The sequence below is a fragment of the Ammospiza caudacuta genome, chromosome 8 (assembly GCF_027887145.1).
Source record: "Ammospiza caudacuta isolate bAmmCau1 chromosome 8, bAmmCau1.pri, whole genome shotgun sequence".
NCBI lineage: Eukaryota > Metazoa > Chordata > Aves > Passeriformes > Passerellidae > Ammospiza > Ammospiza caudacuta.
Window position 1 is genome coordinate 13,801,729 of NC_080600.1, and position 21,557 is coordinate 13,823,285.

At 39.3% G+C, this 21,557-nt stretch overlaps 1 protein-coding gene across 2 annotated transcripts in view; it reads left to right on the forward strand.

Annotated features, from left to right (window-relative positions):
- PMS1 (PMS1 homolog 1, mismatch repair system component) overlaps nucleotides 1-21,557 on the forward strand; it is a 44,099-nt gene that overhangs the window by 2,745 nt on the left and 19,797 nt on the right. For both annotated transcript variants that reach the window (XM_058809094.1, XM_058809095.1), the window contains exons 3-6: nucleotides 3,423-3,605; nucleotides 5,544-5,646; nucleotides 6,739-6,902; nucleotides 18,144-18,260. In XM_058809094.1, coding sequence (XP_058665077.1) covers nucleotides 3,423-3,605; nucleotides 5,544-5,646; nucleotides 6,739-6,902; nucleotides 18,144-18,260 — 567 coding nt within the window. The remainder of the gene's footprint in view (nucleotides 1-3,422; nucleotides 3,606-5,543; nucleotides 5,647-6,738; nucleotides 6,903-18,143; nucleotides 18,261-21,557) is intronic.

A 21,557-nucleotide genomic window follows, 5' to 3' on the forward strand; every position in this document is an offset into this window, starting at 1 on the left:
TTCTTAATCCTTCTTTTCCTACTTAAAATTTGTATTTTCTGACTAATAGCCTGTTTTAAATATTGGACTTAGGTTTGCTGTCAGGCTGACATATTTAATTCTCATTACAAAGTATTGTAAGAAAGGTAAAAATAGAGACAGCAGAAAAGGCTGATGGCCATTCAAAACAAAAGATGTTTTTGTAATACAAATCACCACCCTGTCTCTAATTAGCATGGTGAACTCTGGCTACTTCTAACTCTTTATTTTTATAAGCTGTTCAAAAAAGTTGGCATGTCATTCAGGGATAGTTTCTGACAATAGGAAATATTACTTTAATAAAGAATTTGAGCTTTTTTCTCCCATTAGATTAGGTAACTGGTCAGCTCCTCTTGCTGTCCTATTTCTGCTTTTGCAGTGTTTTATCAGCAGCTGTATAGTAGCAGTATCTCCTGCTTAGTAAGAAAGAAGTGTTGCTATATCCTGTATAAATGCATGTATTCAGAATTATATCCAATTTCCTTTCTGCAAATAACAGTGAATGCACAGGATATTCTTGAATTAAATGTTAGACAATTGCAATTAACTAGGAGGACAGTTCAGTTTCTCCTTGTTTCTTTGTCCATGTCTGCTGTATTTTCTGACTAGAGTTGTTCCGTGTGAGAATGCGTTCCTGTAGATGCCAAGGCACATGTTTGTTACTGCTTTGAGTGAGCTGAAGATGTTCTCACTTTGCTATGGTCTCTCATAATCTCTGTCTTCTCAGTATTTAGATTGCAGAGTATCTTGCTTCTTGAGTAACTCCAAAGTGAGTAGTGTGTACACAGTTGTGGGGGTGAAGGGTATTGGGATCAGATCCTGGGAGCTGATCAGTAACTGCAAGGAGTGGACAGAAAGGTTTTGAAGTGTTCCAGAATGGTTGGAACAAACCTTGCAGAGGAGAGAGCCCTCTAACTAGTGTGGGTTTCACAGCACAGTGTCCAGCTTTGTCCCAAGTCAGTGAAAAAGAGTATTTTTAACCATTTTCAGTGCATGAGTCATCTGCACTACTCTGACATTCTTGTGTCAGTCCAGCACAATCCAAAACACTGCAGTTCCAAACAAACAAACATGGCTTTACACAAGTTGTCAGCAATTAAAAGAAATTTGATGATTTTTCTTCTGTGGGTAATAGGGGAGAGGAGAAAACCTGCACTCTGTACAACTCTAGACAGTAATACTGTAAAACACTGGATTTTTTTTCTGGTATTTTTAAATGGGAAATTAAAATAACTCTGACCATGTAATAGAGGTCAATGACCACATTAATTCTGGATTACTTCAAAAGCATAACAGAGAAGAGAAACTTTGAAATTCCATTTTGCAGCTTGATGGGTTTTGCCTGAAACTGCAGCATTTTCATTGTTTTAATCTTTTTCAGATGGAATAGGAGGGCATAGTTTATCCAATTTGCCTGAACAAAGATAACCATTCCTTTTTGACAGACAGACAGGAATTAACCTGCAGATGGAATGGGTCTCAGATAAGAGTCATGGCAGTGGTGAACTGGCTGCTGTTTCAGTCTTGATTGGCCATAGGTGATGTTATTTGGCATCTTTGCACTGTGTACCAAAGCTGAATCATACTGATTGCCATCAGTGACCTGGCAGAGCAACTGAAACATTCCATGGGTTCATAACCTTTGTAAGATTCAGCTCATGAGGGAAGGTGTTACAAAATACAAAGTTCAAGCATGTTTACATAACATTTACATAAAACGTAAACAAGTAAAAATTAATAAGATTAAAAGAGAAAGAGAGAATCATTTATGTAGCATTTTGATTCAAGATGAATCTCACTTTTCTTAAACAACTAACTGGTCAGAAAGTAAAAATGAGAATGGAAAATAGGGGGTCATTGTAAAATTCTCAAACCTTTCATTAGCACACACAGCACCAGGGTAGAGGGTAGAGGGTTTCCTGCCTCTATTTCCTTGTGTGTTTTTGTGCTCAGTTGAGGTGTATTACTTAGTTCTGTTTTGCTGCCCAGTAGGAAGTTGACTCAAACATGAGCAAAAGCATTGTTTTTCACCTGAAGAGAGCTTTTGCACCATTCATTAAAACAGAAAGTGAAATGTACTCATATTTCTGTTGTTTTTTGTGTATTGTGGTTCTGAGCCTACCTCAGAGGCTTTTGATGTTTCCTAAATCAGATTATGTGTGAATGCAGAAGGTTTCTTTAGATCCTTTTCTTTTGTTTTTGATTGCATCATTTTTTTTTACTTCAAGAAATAACCTTGTGAGTACATTATAATTTTTCATAACTGTTTTCAGCATAGCCCCAGGTAGGACAGCAAGGTTTGTTCTGTTTAATCAACCTCCTTTCAGTGATCACCGTAACATGCTCTGTCCAGCATCAGTGATGGCAGCCACTGTTTTAAGATAATAATTTCTAAGCAAAACTAGTTGTAAGGTCACCTAGATGTATTACACACTACAGCACATTTTTTTGAGTGTTGCATCACGATCTTTTCAAAGAGCCAGTCTTGCTTCTGTGGAAGAGACTTAGTTACTGATCCTGCAGCTCTGATTACTTTCTCCTCCTGGCTTGTGGTTCCTCCAGGTGCTGCTCACTTGTGCAGACTATAGTGTAGCTGGAAAGAAGAATTTTTTCCTGCACTTGTTTGAGATGTTACAGAACCTAAATTTCATCTTTTATTAAGCTGTTGTAAATATCTGGGCTTCAGAATTTTACCCTATTTATGCTGGTGCTTACTGGAATGACATATTTAAACTGGAATTCAGTAAAATATGCCTTGCATGTATGTAAAGGCAAATCACAAAGATTGAACTTTGCTTCCTTGAGGGCTGTTTTAAAAGAGCCTCTGGGAACCTTTACTTCTTTTTGTAAAATACTGTATCTCTTTACAAGCTTTTTTATTACCCTTACACATCATGCCTTGCCCCACATTAGAATTTCAGCTTCTGTGTATTGAACTTGGAAAGCAGAACTTAGAAAATGTAATGGAATCACATCAATCAAAATTGAAACTGAAAATGGTGTGAAGTGAGGGTCTGCTGAATTCAGTGGATGCAGAGCTGCATTCAAGTGATTTCAAAAAAATCAATACCAAGTAGGTAAGAGAGGTAAAAAGAGACAAAAAAATCTTCAGCTTTCCAGCTATAGGTCTCATTTTGAGCTTAGGTTTTGCTGTTTCCAAATCACAGGAGATGAGTTATGTTATTTAATTAGAGAAAACTTCACTGTTATCCTAACATGGTGTATTTTTCCTTTTCTTTTTTTTTGCTTAAACAGGGACATTTAATGGTTGCTCAGTTCCTCCAAACAAGCAAAGCTTCAACTTCTGTATGGTTAATTAGAAGCTGTAACCTTAGCTGCTTCAAAATTTCATCTTAATCAATTCAGTCGTTTCACTGCTCCTTTGTGTTTTGTTCTTTTTTTAGGAGAATTACGGGTTTAGCAAAATAGAAGTGAGAGACAATGGCAGTGGAATCAAGGTTGATGATGTCCCAGTTATGGCAGTCAAACACTACACCTCAAAAATCAGCTCCTCTGAGGACCTTGAAAGGCTGACAACGTACGGCTTCCGTGGGGAAGCTTTGGGATCGATTTGCAGCGTATCAGAAGTGAGCACTTGCAATAAATGGGGAGCCTTTGTGTTATGATTTTTGTTACCTGTGTATGTTCATGGAAGTTTTATTCTGTGCAAAGAGTTGAAATGTTCCAGTGACTTGCCAGGGGTATACTTGTGTATGCTGCTTTTCTCCCCAGCCCCAGAAGCCCTGTCGTACAAATTTCTTGCTTGTGTCAGTCCTGCCTTTCTGTCACACAGGTCACAGCAGTGCTCTGTTTATTTTGCTTAGTCAGAAGAGGTAACAGACAGATTGTGTTGTATTTTCTTTCCTTTTGTGTCAGGGAGTATCATGTCAAAGAGTATGGCTGGCTTTGCTACTTGATTTAGGGTAGATCAAGGAAGGAGCAGCAGGTGATGGCCAGGAGAAGTCATTTCAGGGAACTGATGGCCCACACAGCCACCATTGCAGTAATGATTTCTGCCTTGTTATCTAGGTGATCAGCACTCATGGGATCTTGCTGGGCTCCTTATTGCTCTTTGACATGTATGTGACTGCAGTTGCACAAACTTTGTCCCTGTGAGTAAACAGGAACCTGCTGCCTGACCTAGCTGAGTCTGAGCCATGTGTTTGTATTAAGAGGATTGGCAGTGTACTGACATTTGCTACTTTACTTGTTGGCTAAAAGTAAATATGCTTGTTCAAAGCCATCTGAAAAGTGTTCAGGCTGCTGAAGGCACAGCATCTACCAGATCTCTTGTGCTCTTCCTTTCTGAATTCATGCTGCACCAAGGCCATGTTTTAGGTGCAAGTCTGCTGAGGATTAGAACATGCAGGAAGATACCAAAGCCTGTGTCTGCTTGGAAGCATCAGCTGTTGAGCTCAGGAGAGATAATGGTACAGCTTCACTCCTTGGTACCTTGGGCTGCATTCACATTGCACTAAGCAGGAGTGGGCTGTGTACTTGGATGGAGATTTCCAAAGATGCTTTCAAAAGTGTTGGTGTTTTGATAGATGATGACAGACCTCAATCATTGGTTCCTTCTAATGAGCTCTCAGAGCAGAATGCCATCTGTTCAGAGCTTCTAATCAGCTCTGTGGCTGATTTCATAAGAGATGGGAGGTGGCCTGAGTGTATGCAGTGCTTTAATAAGTATTATTCCTTGTATCAGTAATTATGTTAATTAACACTTCTGGCATTAATTGTGTTCTGCCTACTCAAACTGCCCCCTGAAATTTCAGTTTGAAGGTACTTTGCTATTGGCCCTTAAGTAGGTCTGCAATAGTGTAATTCCCAGTTAATCAATTATTGTTTTTCTCTCCAGGGGCATGACTGAATCCTGAATGATTCATGTGAGACGCTAAAATAAACCAAAATATCCCGAACCTCTGTATGTGTGTTAAACTGTGTCTTCCAGGTGGTTAAAGGGCAGTGGTTCTGTTACTCACAGTGTTGGTAACTGAACTCTGATTTATGACTGCTCTTGCTAAAGCAATCTGTGAAGTACCTTAATAGCTTACAAAACTTGCTGTGACTGATTGCCAGATATGTTCAGGTGTGGAAAGAAAATATATTGTTTGTTTGAGAGTAGTCTTTAAGTTTGTGGAATCTCACATGAATTCAAGTTGTCAGAGTGTGTCTCACAGAGGGTAAAAATGCAGAACTGTCAATTGATAAAGTTTACTTAATCCGTGCTTGAATAGAAAATAGAGCAGTGTGTGTTGTAGGTAGCAGGAATTGCTGTGCTTTGTGAATCAGCATGATAGAAATGCTTTTAGTTACGCGGCAGGAAACATGCAGAATAATGCTGAATGTTTCCCTGCCTGTAAGAAACACCTGTTCAAGAGAAATTTTATAAACTAATTAAATGTAATTATGGTGACTAAAGTAACAGATTGGTGTGGTGAGTGTGGTAGCAAAGCTTATCTAAGCTCATTCTGAACTTTGTCTATCCCCGATTAACACAGGTTTTTTTACATCACTCTCTTCAGGTTTTGGTCACCACAAAGACAGCTGCTGATGATTTCAGCATTCAGTATGCTTTGGATAGCAATGGACGTGTAACCTCTAAAAAGCCTTCCCATCTTGGGCAAGGTAGGCTATCACTGCTCTGGTGTTGCAAGGTGACAGGGGTATTTTGTGTTTCTCTGAGGCTCTATCTGATGTTGAAATACCTGTTGGGTGCTTAAAGGCTGAGTATGAAATCTTTGCAGCTGTAAACGTTTCATGCCTTGTGTCTGTCAGCTGAGAATGTGTTGTCATAGCATAAGAAATGATATGTCTTGGAAGTTGTTCTAGATTGTAATTATAAACTAGTTTCTCCTTCTCTGACTCACTTCTTCAAGCTGACAGTGGAAATAAAACCTGTAAAAATTAAATGCTCCTAGTCTGTATAAGTGTATGAAAGATTTCTTCAGGACCAAAGTAATGTTTCTGTATGTAGCAAAATCCTTGCATAAAGGAGGAAGAGTTGCCCTGCTGCCATACATAGGAATTGCTGGAAGCAGTGTGGCTGTAGGACCAGGCAAACTCACAATTCTTTCTAACTTGCAGGAAGAGTGTGTACCTAATTTTTACTAAGGATTCTTTTTAAGTTTTAGCCTGTATAGTGTTTTCCACAGCCAGAACACCTGCAGGTTGTAATGCCATGCCTTTCATTGAAATTGTTAAGTTCTCTGACATATCTAATGCTTTGCAATATCCTTATGGGCTAGGAATTTGTGTGGTTGTGTTGGTAGATGAATGTTCCTCCTCCTACAGTGTACAGAGGTATTTGGCACTTCAGGTACTACCCTAAAGCAAATGCTTGTGAAGGACCTTAATGAAGCACAGTGTTCCTTTGCCTGCAGATATGTGTGATTAGATTCTAGTCTTTTAATTAATCATTTTGCTAATGAAGGCTAACTTATGCATTGAGACAGCTTTATTTAGTGCTGGTTCTTGCTGCTGTTAGTGTGTATGAAAGAAAGCTTAATGCTGCAGTCATAACTCTAAATAAAGGAGAAGAATCAAAAGTCTTGATGCCTTTTTGGGGAAAATGACTGCTAATTTGGTCTGTTTCTTCTCATGCTAATAACCTGATTTAGTGCAGCAGCATACAGATAGGTCTGTTTATGTAAAAATAGTTTCCTCAAGATCCAGTCAGTGATTTGCTTTCAGTATAATTTCTACTTTCTTTTCTTGCAGGTACTACAGTAACAGTCCTAAATTTGTTTAAGAATCTTCCTGTAAGAAAGCAGTTTTACTCAACAAATAGAAAATGTAAGGAAGAACTGAAAAAAGTCCAAGATCTACTGACAGCATATGGTATCATAAAACCAGACCTGAGGATAACATTAACACATAATAAGGTAATAATGAGTTTTTTCTGTCAGCTATCTTAAGGATCAGTTTCTGATGAATCCATGCAGTTCATGTAATGCTTACACAAAATGTTTCATTCCTAAATTTTTTCTTTCATCATAGCTTTGTTTTGGACTTCCACTTACTTCCTCCTTTCACAGGTATATATTTATAATGGCTACAGATTTTTATGTTAAGCTCCTAAAACTCAGGCTCAGGTATTTTTGGTCTCTTGCAGGAGATGCCTGGCTAGATATATGAAGTATAAAAATTATTTTGCATGCTAGTGGTTAGTAAAGATGGAGATGATTTTCAAACCAAGAAGAGAGACCTTACTAAACCACGGGGCCTGATAAAGTGTTAACCAAAGCCACCTGAAAAAATTTGTAAAACTTTCTATTTTAGACTGTCTATCTGGATAGAAACTATAGTTCATACAGGCAGCTTGCTGTATTCTGAGTCATAAGAGCTCAGTACATAACAATGATTTTATTTAAAAAGGCTGGAAAGTTCAAAACAATTTGTGTCATTGGTGTAATAACAGTAACATGTTATAACAACAACATTTGGTTGAGCTAGTTGCTCTTGGTTAAACTTGGGAGGATGAATGCAGGGGTTACTTGGAGGTTACTTTGACTTCACTGCACGCTGAATGGGAATTCTACATCACATACTACAGAAATGACATGTGGAGCAGTTCACCTTAACCTGACCCAAATTTAGCAGAACAGATTTCATTGGCTGTACCCTGGCTTTTTACACCTCTGAGGGGGAGGCTGTGCAAATGAACTTCCAAGTTGCCACAAAGTAGAGAGTGACATCTCGTGGCCAGATCCCTCAGCAATTCTGTTTCTGTTGTACAATAATGCTGTTTGTTGATATTTGTCATGCTCACTGAGACTTGATCAGTTACCCCATCAATCAAACATTCACACTTCAGTTCCTTTGCAGTGGGAGTAGGAAAAGGCACTGTACTTTTCTGAAATGTCAACAGATTTCCTTTGCTTTTTTGAACTTGTTTAACATGCTTTGATTGTATTTATGTATGTATTTTTAAATGTCACTGTGTAGGTACTTTAAAAAACTAAAGCTGGCTACAGAATTACTATTTCAAGGCTGAGAAAGAGTAGCTAACTTGTAGTCTTACTTCACTGAGATCACTGAGAATTTGGAACCAGACATCTTGGGGGGTGTCTGCCTCCAAGGCTATATTGAGCTCCTTGACATATCTACCAGTGGTTCACAGTACTGATGTTGGTCAGTAAAATTAATTTTGTCTTCTTGGTGGTCTGTTTTTGCCCTTTTCAACAACTCACAAATGCTATTTTCTTTATGGCATTTTGATTTCATCCCTTTGATCAGGATATTGAGTATCTTGGGGTGGTTTTTCTCTGCTTATTTTAATACAGTGGCAGTAAGGTCCAAGAAGGTGATTACCTGTATTTTTCCCAACACTTCCTGCAAAAATGGTGTGAAGGTGGCATGTTAGTTGCCATTGCACATTGGGGTTTCTTTTGAACCTCACTTATTAGCTTCAGAGGTACATTCTTCATACCCAATTTTAGGGATTTAATAAATAGATAACAAAGTTTCCTTTATTGTAATGATAAAAATGATGTTGGTTTTTTGTATTTTTCATTTTGCACTGCCAGCCTTTTGTTCATTTAATTTATTTTTTTAAAAGAGGAAAAGCAGTGGGAAAGTGCTCAAACGTTTCATCACAAGAGGTCGCTCAGTAGCCATTGCTGAGACAGGAGAATTAAAGGCTTAAGTAGACAGAAAGTGTGGTCTGTCTCTGTGCATGTGGAGATGCTTTAATATAGTCTGAAAGTTAATAACCGAACTGAGCTTTATAAAATTTGTATTCAGATTCCTGTCTTTCTACTGCTGTTGGCATTCTGTGCAAAATAAAAAGTCATCTGTTGTATCACACCTTTTAAAAGATTTGAAATTTTGAGTTTCCAGTGTGTAGCAACTTGCAGTAGGTCAATGGTGCATTTGTTTTACCTTATCACAGAACATAAATATTCTTTATTTCTTTTGCCTTCATATGCTAAATATTGTTGTCATTTCAATGGCTGATTTGGATCAGGAAATTGTTTTTTCCATACAGACACTACAGCATATTGTGCTGTAGTAATACTCTGCTGAATAGTGTCCTTGGTGATTTTATTTGTGTGTATGTTTGTTATTTTTTTGTTAGAAATATACTAGGAGAAAGAATCAACCTCTTAGAATAGCTTTATTTTTTATGTAGCTCACAGATAATGTGTTCATTTAAAAGACAAATTGTATATGCAATTATATTCAGAGGACTTGTTAGAATCCCACATTCTTGAGGCTGAACCAGTACTTTCTGTTGCAATGGAAGAAGGTACACCTTGAGAGTACAGTCAGGTTCCTGGGCTTAAAAGGGAAAGAAGATAGCAGAGATTAACTATTACAGTAGGAGACCAAGAAAGATGGAATGAAAGACTAGAAAATATAGTAAGAAAAGTAAATAAAAATGTATTTCAAGGAAGTTTTCTAAATAAATTACAAAACCAATAATTTTAAGAAAAAAGCCACACCAGAAAACAAAACTAAAAACAATCCTCCCCCTGAAAAACCAAATCCCCCCAGTTTTTACAGCCCTGTATTTTATATGAAGTTGAAGGAAAATGGTGGGTTGGATGGGGTTTGAGCAGCTGGCCTTGAGAAACATGCCCATGGCTGGGGAGTTGGACCCAGAGATCTGCAAGGTCCCTTTCAACCCAAACCATTCTGTGATTCTGTGAAAGCATAGCCCTGGCTTTACTGGGGAGGAATGCAGAAAGGCTGAAGCTGCCCTCAAGTGTCTGAGGTTAGGCATCTGAAAATGGTTGCCTGATGAATTCCAGCAGAAACTTATTTTGAGCTGTTGAAGTATAGATGGTTTTAGGGTGCATGCTACATTGCGTGATGAATTTCCACCATGTCTGATTGTGGTTTTTCAAAATGTGTATGTCTTGTGCTTTTGAATGACATTTCCAGAATTTTTTTCTTCTTCCTACATTTCATGTCTGTGTTAGTTTGGAAAATACTGATTGCTGTTAAGTGTGGTTCTTCACAGAAAAGAACCACCTCTTCCAGCCTTTGGTTGATTTTTAGTGGGTAAGAAAATAAATATTCTCTATTCCTCCTCAGATTTATTTATTGTGGATTCTCCATCAGTGGCTTTCCAAGATAGGAAACACTCAATTGCTGTTTCTGCTCAGAATGTTTTGTTTGCATTAGCAATAAATAATGAATCACTTTGCAGATCAAGCCTTGAGGTACTATTGCTATTTTGACAACTTGGATTAGCTAGTGCTCCTTCTTTTTATGAAGGTTTATCCTGCCAAGACATTCTTTGAATACTGATAATGTTGATCCTCTTGCCAGTATGGTTATGTTAGAAAGAGGTATTTTTCTTCTTTCATCACCATGTTCCTTGAAAGCATATTGAATAATGAGACAGCCAAATGGAAATAATTTACATGAGTATTCAGCAAGTTTATTTAAAGTTAATGTTATCTGAAGGCGTGTTAAGAACATTTCAAAGTCAGCTACTGCTTAAACTGCCTCAAACCCTTCAGCCCCAAATGCTGTGTTCTAGCAACCTGTGAGCTCTGGCTGTGTTTTACCTAAGCTGGTAAAACACAGCTTTTAGTAGTTCCAGCTCTTCTCTAGAACTGCAGTTTCACACTCTTCTCTGTTTAATACCAGTAGCCCTCAGCTCAGTCTCTATAAACCACTGATGTTGAAGAGATAGGTATTTGATCAGTGTTTTGTAAGACTGGTGATAGGGAATGCTTTAATTCTGTTTCAATTGCCTTTATTCCACAAATGCCAAAATGAGAAAGGGCATCCAGTAACTATAGCTATTTAAACAATATTAGATATAGTAGAGCCAAAAAAATTCAGCAACAGATGGTTTAGATGGTGGCTATCAGCAGGTCATACTGTGCACAAGTGGTCCCATGTCTTGTGCAAAGTACAGATGGGCCATATGTAGGCTCAGTAAATTTTCCAGTTCCTGTTGAGGAAAACTTGGCATAAGTGAATTTTTTTTCCAGTGTTTTTCACACATAACATTTGAAGCTTGGTCACACGCAGTTCTGCCTAAAACTGTTTCTTGTTTTTTTCTTAAGAGAGTCATGAGTCAGAACTTTTGGATGCAAAGTCCGTTTAAAAAGTCTTGCAATAACTGTGGGTAGTGTCTTCCCCAAAACCTCTTTTGTTGGTGGTGTTGACTTAAAGGATGCCATCTTTGTTTTCTTTACAGTAAATCTCCTCTATTTTCCAAAGTTGCATAATCTTAACCAACAATTTGTATGAAATAATCTCAATCCAGGTTTTTTTGTGTGTCCCTGTCCTCTGTAATAAGTGTGGATTTTTTTAGAGAGTGAGTGTGTTATGGTACATTTGCCGTTTTTAATGATGTCAATTTACTTTGCATTCATTCATTGTGCTTCCAAACTCTACTGTTGCTGCATGTTTAAAAAACTCTGAATTGAACAGAAATAGCAGCACATAAGCTCTATCTTGAATTGGAAAGGCTGCTCTGTTTAATGTAATGATGATGAATGAAATCCCTCTCTAATCTTTGTGTCTTAAAATATAAAGAGGAGTTATGATTGAGAATCTGCAGTGCTCTGCAGCCAGCATGCTTCCATTCTAACCTGGAATACAGCTCAGCCTTTGCTTCTATTCGTTGTTCAGTGGCTCTGCTGAGAAAGCCAAACAGAGAGTTAATTATGGTGTTTTTTTGTGCTGAGGACACCTGTCCACTAGGAAATGCGCTGAGACCCTCAACTCAATTTACATCAGCCAGAGAACAGCTGCCAGATGGTAACTACTTTTGGTCACTACCAACCTGGTTGAATTTGAACTGGTGACCCAGAGGTGAAATGCTTTATATCCTATTACTAATTCCTTGAGGTTTCCAGTTTCTCATCCATCACTTTTTACAAATGACAGCACAGTATATGTCAAAAATCTCAAAACAATTACTGTTTCACATATGCAGTGTGTTGCAGAATCTGAGATGTGCCTTTGCAAGGCTTTTGCACTCACACTGTCTAGCTTAAAAAGGTACGTGGAAAAAAAGAATGTTTCCAAAGCTGCATGGGAATTTTCCCTCTTCTTTAACAATGCACTTTGTCACTGTTTTATATATGTTATTTTTGTTAACTGCTGTTTTACAAAAGGCTTTAAAACCTCCCTTTATTTATAGAATTCACTGTGATGTTGTACATTTTCTGAATCACAGTTTTGGGTTGGAAACTGGGTGTTGACAGTAGTTTGATTGTTTAGGAGGCTTTTTAAATTTATTTTTTCCTCCTGCTAGGGAAGTAGAATTTAATAGAACCTTAGAATATTTTGAGTTGGAAGGGGCCCACAGGGATCATTGAGTCCAACTGCTGGACCTGCACAGGGTGCCCCAAGAATCCCACCATGTGTGTGAGAGTGTTGTCCAAATGCTTCTGGACCTCTGTCATGCTTGGTGCTGTGACCACAGGCATGGAGAGTCTGTTTCAGTGTCCAACCACCCTCTGGGGGAAAGAACCTTTTCATAGAACCTGAGAATCATTAAGGTTGGAAAAGACCTCCAAGAGCATCAGGTCCAACCGTTGACCAAATACCACCATGGCCACTAAACCTCACTGTGAAGTGCCACATCTGCTCAGTGTTTGAACAGTCCCAGGGATGCTGACTCCACCACTTCCCAGGGGAGCCTGTTCCAATGCCTGACCACTCTTGCAGTGAAGAATTTTTTTCCTAACACCTAACCTGGACCTCTCTGGTGCACCTTGAGGCCATTTCTCCTTGATCTGTTGCTGCTTGCATGGGAGAAGAGCCTGACCCTTACCTGGCTGTCACCTCCTGTGAGGTAGTGAGCAATAAGATCCCCTCTGAGTCTCCTTTTCTCAGGCTAAACACCCTCAGCTCCCTCAGGCTCTCCTCATCTCACTTGTGTTCTAGCTTCATTGCCCTTCTCTGGACACACTCCAGCACCTCCATGTCTTTTTTGTAGTGAAAGCCCCAAGACTGCACACAGGACATGGGGTGAGTACAGTGGTGAGTACAGAAAGACAATCTGGTCCTGCTGGCTGCACTATTCCTGATAGAGGGCAGGATGCCATTGGTCTTCTTGGCCACGCACTGGCTCATTTCAGCTGCAGTCAAACAGCACCCCCAGGTCCTTTTCTAGTGTGCACCTTAATAGCCAACCTTCCCCCAGCCTGTAGTGCTGCAGGGGGTTGTGATCCAAGTTCAGGACCTGGCACTTCATCTTATGGAACTTCACACCATTGGCCTTGGCCTGTGAATTCAGCCTGTCCAGATCCCTCGGCAGAGCCTTCCTGCCCTCCAGCAGATCAACACTCCCTCCCAACTAGATGTTGCCTGCAAACTGCCTGAGGGTACACTCAGTCCTCTTCTCCAGATAATTGGAAAAGATGTTAAACAGGCCTGGCCCTGATTTTGAGCCCTGGAGAACACCAGCAGTGACCAGTTCCAACTGCATTTCATTCCGTTCACTACCACTCTCTGGGCTTGGCCATCCAGACAGAGTGCATCCAAAAAGAGTGCAGCCGTCCAAGCCAGGGGCTTTCAGTTTCTCCAGGAGAATGCTGTGGGGCAGTGCCTAGAACTGTACTGAAGTTAAGGTTACATCCACAGCCTTCCCCTCATCCACTAGGTGGATCACCTGGTCATAAGAGGGGATCAGGTTTTCTGAACACCTGTGGCTGAACATGTGTGATTAAAGCAATAAAAAGGATGTGACTCTCAGGAGTCTTTGGAATTCTTGAAAGGCTTTGAAGACAGGTGTTACCAGATGAAGATCCTTGGCTCCTTTTAATATCTGTTAGCTCCTCTCCTAACTTACCTCCTAACTCCCAAATCCAAGCATTTCTCCACTGTGTCATGCTCAAGACAGTCTTTTTGTTGGAAGGGTGCTCTCGTGTCATGAAAGGGAAATCTGAGTAAGGAATACACTGGAATTTGTAGAATGAACAGCATTGTGGAACATGACTGTGTTTCAGCAAATCCCCTTGATAGCTCTAATATTTGATGGCATTGGATAGACAGGTATGTAGCTGTATCTGATGAGGGGGAAAATGGTGCCTTGAGTTTCTGTACTGGATATCTCCACTAGTAATTGTCTTAGCATCACACATACAAATGGAGAGGCAACTGATTCCTTAGGGGTAAGTCTAAAATATCTAGGAAAATAATTGATTAGTTGCTTAATTTTTTTATAAGCTAAATTGAATAATCTTTGTGATTTCTGTTTTCAAGGGCAGTTTATGTAAGGGTTCCCTTTTAGGAAGGTAACTTAGTACTGGTGTTAAAACAGAACACCAGTTAAGGCATGGAGCTGAAAAACAGCACCGCTTCTCAAGGCTGGCATTCTAAAGAGTGTGGTGAGGACTTCACATTGATCAGTTTTGATCTTAGCATATGGGTTTTCTTCCACTGCAGAGAATGTGCCAGCCCTTGGAGCTGGGTGTCTGCATCATGAAGATGAAGAGGTTATAGACATAGTATTGGAGGATGTGGTTTTGTTTCCCTTGGGCTCAATTCAGTCTTGGGATATTGCTGCCTGGTTTTGTTCCTGTTTGTGTACTCTCAACAGGTAGGCAGCAATGCTTCCAATTGAAACCTAATAGGCTATTAGGTTTTAGGTCAAGAAACTAAGGAACATACTGGCCCAAAGAGTTATCTGCAGTGAGATCTCAAATGCCAGGGTGACAAGATTTTTGAAGCATGTAGCACAAAACTAGAGAGACTGAAATGCAGTTCTCTTCTAAAGAGCTAACTCAAGTACATTACCAGCCTACAGCTCATGTACAACTGCTTGCTCAACTAGACATTTACACCCCCAAACCTTATTACAGGGTGAATAATGTGACTGTGATGAAATCATTGAAGAAAATAGGTGGGGGTTGGGTACTAAAAGTCTACTTTAAGTGTACTGCCATTATGTAGTAATAAGGTAACTGGAATGAGTTCGTTTAACTCTCAGCATCATAATTATGCTGAAGTAGCCACAGTTGGAAGCAGCATCTGGTCCCAGCTCTAATTAAGATTTTCCTTTTATCTGGGATTGCAAATCACTGTAGCTACTGGTAGAAATTCTAAAATATAAAGGATAGTTAGGGATGCAGAGCAACTGTTTTTTTATTCTGCTCTTCCTTGATATCTTTGAAGAAACAAATACTGAGCAACTTTTAATTCTCTCTAATCCTGTATCAGGGACCCCAGTGGGAAGAGGTTGCACACTCTTTGTCTGCACTTCACACATTTTTCAAGGAATCCTCCTGCACTATATGTGTTCATAATGAAATAACAGCTACCTAGTTTGTGTGTGCATGGAGTCACACAATCATTTAGGTCGGAGTGTACATTGTCATCCTCCAAAAAACTATGCCTGTGTCCAAGGGCTGCATGGGGTGGAGGAATAGGTACACACAGACACCCACATCATTATCTTCTGCATATGTGCAATAGATTTTATATGCATTAGGACATTTTGTAAGATGTGGATCGTGCAATCCCCTTCAATGAAACAGAGAGGTGGAATATATTTGGCTAGCTCTTGCAGAATCTAAGATGGGCCACATGTAATAATATATCTTTGAGCAGACTGTTTCTGCAGCGTCATCATACTGACTAGAGTCAGATTCTTCCTTGGCTCATCCTAGACACCCGCTTTATATGACCTAGAAAAAAATATGGGGGGTGTGTGAGAGGGGTGTATTTTTAGATAAACTAAAGGGTATAAGCAAGGTTAAAAAAATAGGGTAATGCAGGAACCTCATGGCAACACTTTCCAAAATAAATGAAATGGAACAGGCAGTGTTTCTCTGATTTTTTAATAGCTGTTGATACATCTGGGGAATATAGAAAAATAATTTTCTGTAATTTGCCAGCTCTTCCTATGTTGTTGCTTCACAATGTGCAGCAGAGCTAGAAATGAATACACACTGTATTCTGTCTTTTATATAGTATAGAAATTTAGGAGTTGCATGGCCTCTTTAGTTTGTGGCTTTAATTTAAGCTACTGTCGTAACTATTTCCTATAATTCTGTCTCTTGTACTGAGTATCTGGCGAGTATATGACTATTTAAAAAACTAATCTGAACCTATTACAGTAACTGCTTTTAGCAAGTTTGCATTTAATAAATTCTCTTTTTCCACAGCTTTCTTAAAACCACCTTACTCAAGTGTTCTTTTCAAAGTTCTGAGTATCAGCCATTCTAGCAGGTCAAGCTGTGTAATAACCTTGCATTAATCAGCAGCTATGATTTATATCTGTACCTGCAGCATCACACTAGGATACCCGAAAATAAACAGCATGATGTTTATATTAGTCATGTAACAAGTGTCTTTCTCAGTTTGGTCACATGCATTTAATTTAAAATACATCCAGTAAAGAAAAAAATCACTTGGCACTTTCTGTTTCCATTTTAAGTAATCAATTTTAAAATAGAAGCAGTACAGGATATGTTTTATAAGAGGAGCTGTAAAGAAGAGGACAGATTCTTTCATCACTCCAGAATGTCTTTGAGGAGGCTTAGAGCAGGTGTAGAGGAGAGAGGCTGAGGCAGCCCTGGGCTGTCCTTCACCTCTGCCTGCTCTGGAGCATGGGGAGACTCCCTGCCAGCCAGAGCTGTGGACACCCGACCTGTGGCTCTCCTTGCTCACTTCTCCCCTTTTTTTGTTCCCTGCCCCCTGATGTAAATTGTGTTTTATGTCTAAGGGGTTCACCTCACTTTGGAATAACCAAGCTGTGATCCAGCATGTGCAAAGGGCTGTCAGGCTGCTCTTTAGGAGATGAATTACATTCAGGCAGGACTAAAAAGCCCCACTTCACAAATGCTGCAGAATGTAGTGGAACTGGAAAATTAAAGATTTGGGGAATAGTTTAGGGTCAACAGTCTCAAAGCTTTACAATTCCACCTGTCCTGTAGGAAGGGAATATCATGTTCCAGGAGAACTGTGTTCTTCTGTGGAATTCACCCCTGAAGGCCAGCAAATATTCCACTGGACAGGTGGAATTTTAAGGCTATATATAGCATTTCTTGAGATGGGTGCTTGTGTATTTTTTGCTCTCTCACCATCCTTTCACTTAACAGCATGTACTTGAATACTGTGAGCTTATTTTGAATTTATTGGACACATAATACCTACTGAAAATATAAATTTCAACAGCACTGTAGCATCCAATTTAAAATGCAACATGCTGCATTATTTTTCCTTTTGTATTTAAAGGAAAACATTGAATACACTCAGGCAACTAGCAGTGGCAAAAATGAAGTGGACCTGAGTGTAGCAGTCTCAGTTGCCTAGAAGCAGAAAACCAACCAAGGATAACATTTTTTTTGTTGATACGCAGCAAAGAAAGTCAGCAGATTCAGAATTAAATTTGTAACTATTTGGTATAGGACTTCTCATTAGTGATGGACAAAATTTCACCTCCCAAAGTAATTAATACCTTCTGTGTGCATAAATAGAATTGACAAGTAACTCCTGTTGCAAGTTGCAATTAATATTGCCTCACTGTATTTATTAAGTCTTTGTAATTATATTTCAAGACATGTAGCTAATGCAGCAGATGGTCCTTCATCCTTCTAACTTGTAAAAGTTTTTATTAGACAAAGAACTGCTTTCCTAATATATAGTTCCTTAGAAACTGCTTTTCTTTCTAAATGGCAGGCTTATCTCATAGACCTGGAGTATCCAGGTGTGAGCTATGGATGGACAGCTAATAACCTGATCTCTACTGAAACAAGCTCTTTGATATAAGTAACTTAAAAATTGCAGTGCCCACTTTCAAATATTGACCAGCCTGTGAGAGACCTGTCATAAACCCTCACTTTAACTACTCAGGAAAAGCACAAATACCACTGCTGTATCTAAGAGAAGTAATATTTGTATTGACTTGGTTTTAACAGTTGCCCTCAGGCACAGAAGCCCAGAAGAGCCTCAGAACATGCATGAATACAAGCATTGCTTAGCTTTCCAATTGCTGTGTGTCTAAATAAGTAACAGAATATGAGAAGACGTGTCAAAAGGTACCATATCGAGCCTGTTAACGCTGAAAGTTGTGATTTTCAGAGGGTCAAGGTACAGAATGTTACATATACAGCGTGTGTGCAGTTGCATATGCATGTTCATAGACATGACATGAGTTCAACAAATATAATGTCAAAAATTTGACTCTGTGCCATTTGTTTCAGGCAGTTATTTGGCAGAAGACCAGGGTATCAGATCACAAAATGGCCTGTATGTCAGTTCTGGGAACAGCCGTTATGAGCAGTATGGTACCTTTTCAACACTGCTGCGAATATCCTGAGGTGAGTTTTAACTTCCTTCTCCCAAATTCACTTCAGGTCTGTCAACGAAGAGAGCTAAGGAAATACTCAAAAAGAAGGAGACTTTGAAAAAGAAGGTGTGTCTCCAGATTGACATCTGATTAATGCATTTGATTCTATTACTGTCCTCTCCGCAAAATTAATTGGTTTGGTGATTGAAAATCCACTCCAAGAATCACCTCGTCAGGACTCATGTGGCACTGATCAAATGGCAGTAAAAACAGTTGTGATGACAAATGCAGAATTGCTGATTGCTCAGAGCTGTCTCAGTTGGGATTCCTGGCCCACAGGCAGGTTGTGCTCCCATTAATATCTGAGCATTTAGATGGTTCTCATCTTCGTGGCCTCTTAGCCTTGTACTCTAAAGAGTATTCCCTCAATTTCAGTGGGGGCACCTGAGCAGTGAAAGAAACACATACTTAGAAGGGCAAGTTATGTGCAACTTCCACCAAACTCGTATTTCAGCTGAACACTTTATACTTTTCAAAAAATTCTGTGTTCTTGGCTTCTTTTTCCCCTTCTGAAAATGAGGGAATTACCCATGATACCCTCCTTCGTCTAATGTTTTCAATATATTTTACTCTGCTTCCTTTTTTTTTTTTTTTCTTGAGAAATTTTTTATTAAAGGGGAATCTTGCTACCTTTGAACCTTGTAGGCTGCATTTTCCTGTATCATGTGGTGATAAACCTTGACAGGATGAGATGAATCACTGTAAAGTCACAATGGCTCATAGACACAACTCACCAATGCTGCATTCAGCACGGTGCTCAATAATATTATTCAGACTTTAAGGTCTCACTGTTTATATGTGCAGCTTAATTGCAGTATTCAGACTTAAATCTTGAGTTTGCCAGAGTGCTTTTATACATCCAGTAGAATGAGGGGGAACAAAGCAAAGTCATTTTTGTACTTTACAAAGTTTCGTTTGTTTATGTCTGAACTGAACATCCAGAGCTATTCTTACCTGAATGTAGCTTGGATGTGCCCCCAGGACACGTGCAGGGCGCTCCAAAGGGAAGATAAGGGGGTATCTAGAAGGGACTAGCTTGGAGGAGGCACTTAGGTTCTCACATTACTTCTCTGCTATATCGTGAGGCATCCATATTCCTTGAATAGAAGTTGGAGAACATTCCATCTCTCTCTCTGTCTCTAAATAGTGTGTAAAATACCATGTGCATCATTTATAGGTGTATAAGTGATCCATGCACAATGTTGACGTTCAGAAACTGTGGACATTTCTAAACTAGGCAGCCAAACACTACTGGAGTGGCAGAGTTAAGTTGCCTGTGTAATCATTTTTTCCTCCCTTGTGTGCAGGTATTGGAATAGGTATTTAAAGACAAGGCATATACTGCTTTTTTTCCTTCCCATTCAGTGTGTCTCTCGTTTGCTACACAGACCAGAGGGCAGCTCTTTAGTTCTTTTAACTCCTATTTGTTCATTGTGTAGCTGCATGCTCCTTTGCTGCAAAGTCTGCTCTGAAGACAAAACTTATCTTGCTGTTCCTTACTGCAGAGTTAAAACTTCTTCAACAAGTGATCCAGGGATTTTAAAGACTGGACTTCTTGAGAATATCTCCATTATGGGCACTGAATGAAACAGGAACACATTTCAAATTAGCTTTGAGGCATGCAAACTCAGGAGCTATGTGTAAAATAAAAAGAAAACCAAGAAAATAAAGAACCAAAACAACTTTTTAAACTTTTCAGATCCCCAGTCTTGTAAATGGATAGATTTATTTGGGCTGAAAACTTTCACACAGGAAATTTCCCTATTGTTTTCTTTTCCTATGAAGGTTACATTTAGCAGCTACATGTGCCACTGGGAGAAAGATAAGTATAAAAGAAAGGCATTCTGCTGTCCACCTGTCACAGATATATTTTAATGAATATAGAAGTTGTAGTTTTTTTTTAAATATTAATTTGAAAACAGTTGATCTACTATGAAATCAAAGTTTCATTAATATTTCCAGTGTCTGTAATTTTGTCTTCATACTTCACATACTTTCATATATGAAAATTCTACTAAGACTATTATTATAAATTGTAGATAACTTTTAATGAGCATACTGATATTCTCCATGGCTGTAAATAGTAACAGCAGTCGGCCATTTCTAAATCTGGCAACTTGTTAAAAGAGTTATTTAGAGACTTTCAGTTTTGTTTTAATGTTTTCTGTATATAAAAATATTGTTGGAAGTGAAAGACTCAATACAAATATTTGTGAATTAGAAAAAGAAGTGCAGAGGAGGAACATTGAGGGAGGATGTGCTAAAGCTGCAGATTAAAATCTCAAAGTGCTGCATGCTGTTTTCTGATAATCATCCAACAGATACTTGACACCTCTTTAATTTGACCAGTGGTGTTTGGTTCTTTGCGACGTTGCTGACCAGAACACGCCAGCTTTAGCACAGAATGCTTGGTCCAAGGTCAGGAGGGAATAAGGGAGCACATGAGCAGAGAGCTGCGTGACGTAGATGAATGGGAAGGATGGGCCAAGTCCCATGGATCTTAAATTCCATTTCAAATGCATGATAATTTGGATTTTAGCAGATACACGGGGTTCTGCCAAAAGCAGAGCTTATGAGGACTCATTTCTGTGTTCAGTGATCCACCCTGCTACCAGAACATTCTCCAGACTTTCTCATATCTCCAAAATCCTCATGCTGCCCCAGTGTTCTTTCACCTGCTTGTTTGGGCAGGTGGAGAAGGGCAATGTGTGGGGCAAGATGTGGGCTGCCCAGGATGTCATTTCTTGCATGCTGCTGTTCCTGGCTTTTGAAAAGTTACAATTGCCTTTTCTTTAGTAAAGTCATTATCTTGAGGCTGTTCTCTCCAAACAGCTGTCAGTTATCACAGGAATTGTGGAAATACATCTCTGGGATTTCTGCTTCTTTATCAGATTGATTTGAAATCCATCCAACAGTCTCAAAGTTGCTTAGTGAGGGAGAGGGGAAGAGATGGGACAAGCAGCACGAGTCATCGGCCTTATTTTGACCTGAAAAACCTGTTAAATAATCTCAACAGAAAAATCTTAAAACTTGGAGTTCATGTTAGGTACACAAATCATGTGCTGTTTCCAAGGCTCCCTGGCAGTGCTGTGCTCACAGGTTCTGCTGCAGCCTGTGAATCGTGGGTGCTCAGCACTCTTGAGAGTCAGATGATTTGGATACAGGTGGCGTAGGTAAATTTAGGTGCCCTGAATAAATGCCCTGTGACAGGCTATTTAAGGTGCTCTGCACATAGAGAAGGAGGGATTGTGTGTTTTGGGCTTTCCCT